Consider the following 4,660-nt stretch of genomic DNA (forward strand, 5'->3'; position numbering starts at 1 on the left):
ACAATCACAAGTTTAACACCAAACTAAAGTGATCGTCTTGTTAATGTTCAACTGAAGGCAATCACAGCTAGCCTCAGATTATACTCAGGGATTTACCTTCTCTCTCAGTTTCCCACTTGTTAGGATGTTATTAGTCAGTGTCAATCAGACAGAAAACAGTTGAGGAGAATCGGGGTTGGTCACAAAACTTCACATGAAAAATTGTTGTTTTTACTGACAGATATTCACCTCAGTCCTATTACACAAGTGTAGTGTCGTGTTTCTATGGCATTTCAATGTACAATCGCATCTTGTCTGGTTAAAGCGGTATAGCTACTTCTGTGTTGAAACTCCACCATTGTTAGCATTAAATATTTGTGCGTTGGTGTGTCTGCGTAGCTCTGCCAACAAACGCTAGTCAGTCGGATTTCTCTGCATTTCATACCACCAGTTTCTAGTTTCTGCTTGTTTGTGTCCAGGGATCCATGCCAACTGAAACTGGGTGTGTTATGTTGGAGTTTGAGGATGAAACTATCTAGTTCATGTCGTGGCTTGATCAGCTCTGTTCAATGTTGTATTCAAACTATATTTTGTGGGGGTTGGGGGGAGACAACACTGCAAGCTATCCAACTAGGTATGAACATTTGTATGTAAGAATATAATTTTGAATAATATTGACAAAAATGAAACACTGGACATGATTCAACTGTTTTTCCAAATTAAAATTCTTGACCAGCTTCATTTAAATAACCTTATATACAAATCAACAGTAAGGTCACATATTATACAAAATCCACTTCCCCATCTTTTTCTAACTCTAACATGTGTCTCTAGTCTGTCTACAAACCCCCCAATGATGAGAAAAGTCCATCCTCTCCATCTTTTGCCTGCTCCACTTTTCAGAAAATGTGTGCTCAAACAGGCCGTTTGGAGATGTTCCCTTCATGACATCACAAAGGGCAGTAACCCCTCCCCCAGGTGGGTGACACTCCCACAGCTAGGTGTTTGTTCTTCCCTCTGAGTCTGCCTTCTCACCGTAAACAATAGGACATGGAGTGAGAAAGACCAAGACACCCGCGCCCTTCCAGAGAGGGGGTGTGGTCAGACACAGCTCATTTACATATTTAAAGCTACAGACACAGAAGCAGCCTGTTCTGAGCTGGGCTGAAATAGAGGGGTTTATAGACATGATCAAATACAGGATCAGAGTGGATTTAGAACAAGAAACTTCACAGACATGTTTTGAGGAGCGAGGTAAGGGGTATCCATGCTCGGGCCCAGTTAGTCCTGGAGCAGTGTGAGTGCAGGCCAGTGGACAGGACAACTTTGCTTGTGTGAGTGCGCCCTTAACGTACCACTCAGACATGCTGTTTTAAGTGCAGCCAATCAGTGCAGCGCCCCATTATCATAGCAGCCCCGCCCAACCAGATTCTTACATGAATAATGAGGTTAGAAAATGAGAGGCTGCAGCTCCTGATCAAACTGTTGTATCGCTATTTCCCAATAAAAGCATGTCCACAATGTTTAAACCAGTAACTTCTATTGTGGAGAATTTGTTAAAAATAGAACCTGTGTATGATCGAATTAGGGCCTGTGTCCACAACCTCCGTTTCAGAGCGCTTCTCCTTGCACTCTCTCCTCACTGTTGCTATGTTACCAAAGTTATTGTCTGCTTCCCTCTGTAATGTCCGTTAGGTGTGTTTCAGCTCTGTGTTTAATAATTTCTTTAAATCAAATAAATATCACCAAGAAAACGAGAAGTCCTGTCCTGACTTCAGCAGCAGCTGATGCATTATATGTTGTGTGTTTTGCATTGGTCTCTTCTTTTCTGTTTACATGTCGACATGTTTTTCTATTGCTTTTATGGATTCTATTGTGAAGACAGCTGGATGTGTGCAGCACTTTGAGCCCAAGACAAATTTCCCCGTGAGGACAATAAAGAGCATCAGATCGTATTTAAAACAGGCACTGCCAAATCCAGCATATAGAGTGTCATTGTGACCCTCGCTCTGACACTGGTCGGTAGGTTGAGCAAATTTACCCGTATGACAAGTGCTGATTTCCAACCCTGTTTTATATAGTTCTAGATATAAAGGTCTGTCCTAAAGGTCATGGTTGCTGTTAAATACTAACATGTTAGTTTAATATTTAGTTATATAAGTTTAAGTCTTGTCTTGTTATTGGCATTATCCATTGCAGATTAGATGGACAAATCATGTTAGGATCTAAACAAACTGCACTGAGGTGCTACATGAGGTACTTAGGCAGACAGGAAGGAGGAGAAAATCAAATTAAGGATCACATCAGGTAATGAGATGTGGAGACCTGACCATCTCCATCTTTCACATTTTTCTTGCTTGTGTCTCACCTGTTTGTTATTTTGTCCTCAGGTTGTTTAACCTGCATGAACGTCATTTATCGTCCTCTGATCAATCTGGAGACAAGAAGATGAGTGAACCAAAACCCTCAGATCCACAGTAAGAGAACTTCCTTTTAACCACTAAACTGTCAAGCTAAAAAAAAAAGAGTCCTGAGCAACGTGTTGATTTTCTTGTTTTTAATCATCAACCTGCACACAGAATGTCACTGAACTCATAACAACATACGAGGGATAATATACATTATCCATTGAATATATATATATATATGTGTGTGTGTTTGTGTGTGTGTAAAGATGTTAATACAGATGTACAGGGATAATGTATATTGAATATATGTAAATATGTAAATACAGATGAAGCCAGCAAAAACTTCCCCTATTTCCCCTGTGGTGGGTCCTTGCTAGGACCGTGCAGGGTCTGTGTGTGAGAAAGGCAAATCTTTACAAATTAAAGTAACAAAATAAAACCAGTGGACACAACATCTCAAACACTTAGGGAAGGATGTGTCAATAGTTTCTTTGGTTTTTGATTCAGGCCGGGGCTGTACGTTCACTTTTTGTGCTCATAGCGCTGCTGCTACAAAGGTTGATTGTTTTGTAACACAAGACTAAAACTTGAAGCATGATATATAAAATGTATTTTCAAAGTCTAAAACCAACCACAAGAAGTTTGTTTAGGTGATCAATTAAAAAGGAAGTGACCGACAAAGGAAATGAATATTTCATAGAAAACACAAGACGTGTTTTCAGAGAAACATGTTCAAAAACATCAACGTAGACAACATGACACTTTGTTTCCACCTTTTTTTGACCAACAGCATGTTTCTTGATGTATCATAATCAAGGCTTATAATGTTCAAGTGATGAGGCTGATTTATGAATGGAAATGTTGAAACTACTGAAGAAAATACTGACAGTCACTGTGTTCCCCTCCAAGCAGGCTACACTGAATCTGCTTTGAAGTTTTGATTTTCACACTCATGAGTTCTGTTAAGTTGCTACAGATTAAAACACCTGGTAACCTGATTTGTCTGCTTCAAAATAAAAGCACCTCAAAGAGATGGCAATAAGGGGCTTTTATTGTGAAGAACTTTCCTGAATTAATATGTTTATCGCTCTGAGCTTTAGCGGAGCTGCACTTGGGTCAGTAATGTAATAACTGCTGTGTAATGAAAATATTATTGTTCGAGTACGACAACCAGATATTTATAACATACCTATTTAGTCAAAATGTTTGTCAAAACGTGTAACTCTCTTATGTTGGCCCTCATTGGCCCGCGGGTTCATAATTGTCGTCCCTTTGTTCCTCTACGAATTTCTCCGCCGCCGCTGCAGGGTCAAAGGTGTGGCGTAATGAGAAGTCTCGCTGGATGAACAATCCCATAGCGTAGGTCCACAATGTAGAGAGACGTCAGCTGGGTCAAACACTTTTCTTCATTTCTGTAGATCAGCAGAAATGTCTGAGCAGAGCATAAGCTTTTGTTTGTCCAGAATGTCCCTTCACTCTGGCACCCTCCGCTGTATCTTGTCCGTGTAGTTAAGAAGTTTAATTTTTAATTTGATTCAATATTTTCACATTTAATCGTCTCTGTGATTAACGGTTTGTTTTAGTGTTTTTTTTAATGTTTCTTTTTCTCTCTGTTGTCGTGTGTGAAGAAATGTGTTCTAGAAATAAACTTGACTTGGATGTGTGTCACTGGCGTGATGGAAGTGAAACGGAGAGAGTGCATGTAAAGTTCAGTGTTTGTGTTTGTAACATTCAGCACTTGGTGGGTCGTAATTTCAGACTCTGGTAATCTAATTACAGTATTCAGTATAATTTCACTCTCTCTCTCCCTCTCTCTCTCTTTCTCTCTCTCTTTCCCTCTCCTCTCTCTCTCCCTCCCTCTCTCTCTCTCTTTTTCTCTCCTCTCTCCCTCCCTCTCTCTCTCTCTCTCTCTCTTTTTCTCTCTCTCCCTCCCTCTCTCTCCCTCTCTCTCTTTCTCTCTCTCTCTCCCTCTCCTCTTTCTATCCCTCTCTCTCTCTCTCCCTCCCTCTTTCTCTCTCTCTTTCTCTCCCTCTCTCTTTCTCTCTCTCTCTCCCTCCCTCCCTCTCTCTCTGTCTCTCTCTTTCTCTCCCTCTCTCTTTCTCTCTCTCTCTCCCTCTCACTCCCTCTCTGAATAAAGGTACAAAAAGTTCAACAATAAATCTTCATGAAGTCTGCAGGGTTACAAGTGATATAAATGTTTGTTTCATGTAAACAACATTTAAATCATGTATTTAAATAAATTATTAAATCATATAAAAGTGCTAAATTAAGAA

At 40.1% G+C, this 4,660-nt stretch overlaps 1 protein-coding gene across 1 annotated transcript in view; it reads left to right on the forward strand.

The window, feature by feature from the left end:
- Positions 1 to 1,980: 1,980 nt before the first annotated feature.
- Positions 1,981 to 4,660, forward strand: part of LOC136179731 (NACHT, LRR and PYD domains-containing protein 14-like) — a 13,007-nt gene continuing 10,327 nt past the window's right edge. Inside the window, exons 1-2 of the mRNA XM_065957346.1 lie at positions 1,981 to 2,001; positions 2,370 to 2,456. Of these exons, the coding sequence (XP_065813418.1) occupies positions 2,428 to 2,456 (29 nt within the window). The 5' untranslated portion in view covers positions 1,981 to 2,001; positions 2,370 to 2,427. The remainder of the gene's footprint in view (positions 2,002 to 2,369; positions 2,457 to 4,660) is intronic.

Source organism: Labrus bergylta, chromosome 7 (genome assembly GCF_963930695.1).
Source record: "Labrus bergylta chromosome 7, fLabBer1.1, whole genome shotgun sequence".
Lineage (NCBI taxonomy): Eukaryota > Metazoa > Chordata > Actinopteri > Labriformes > Labridae > Labrus > Labrus bergylta.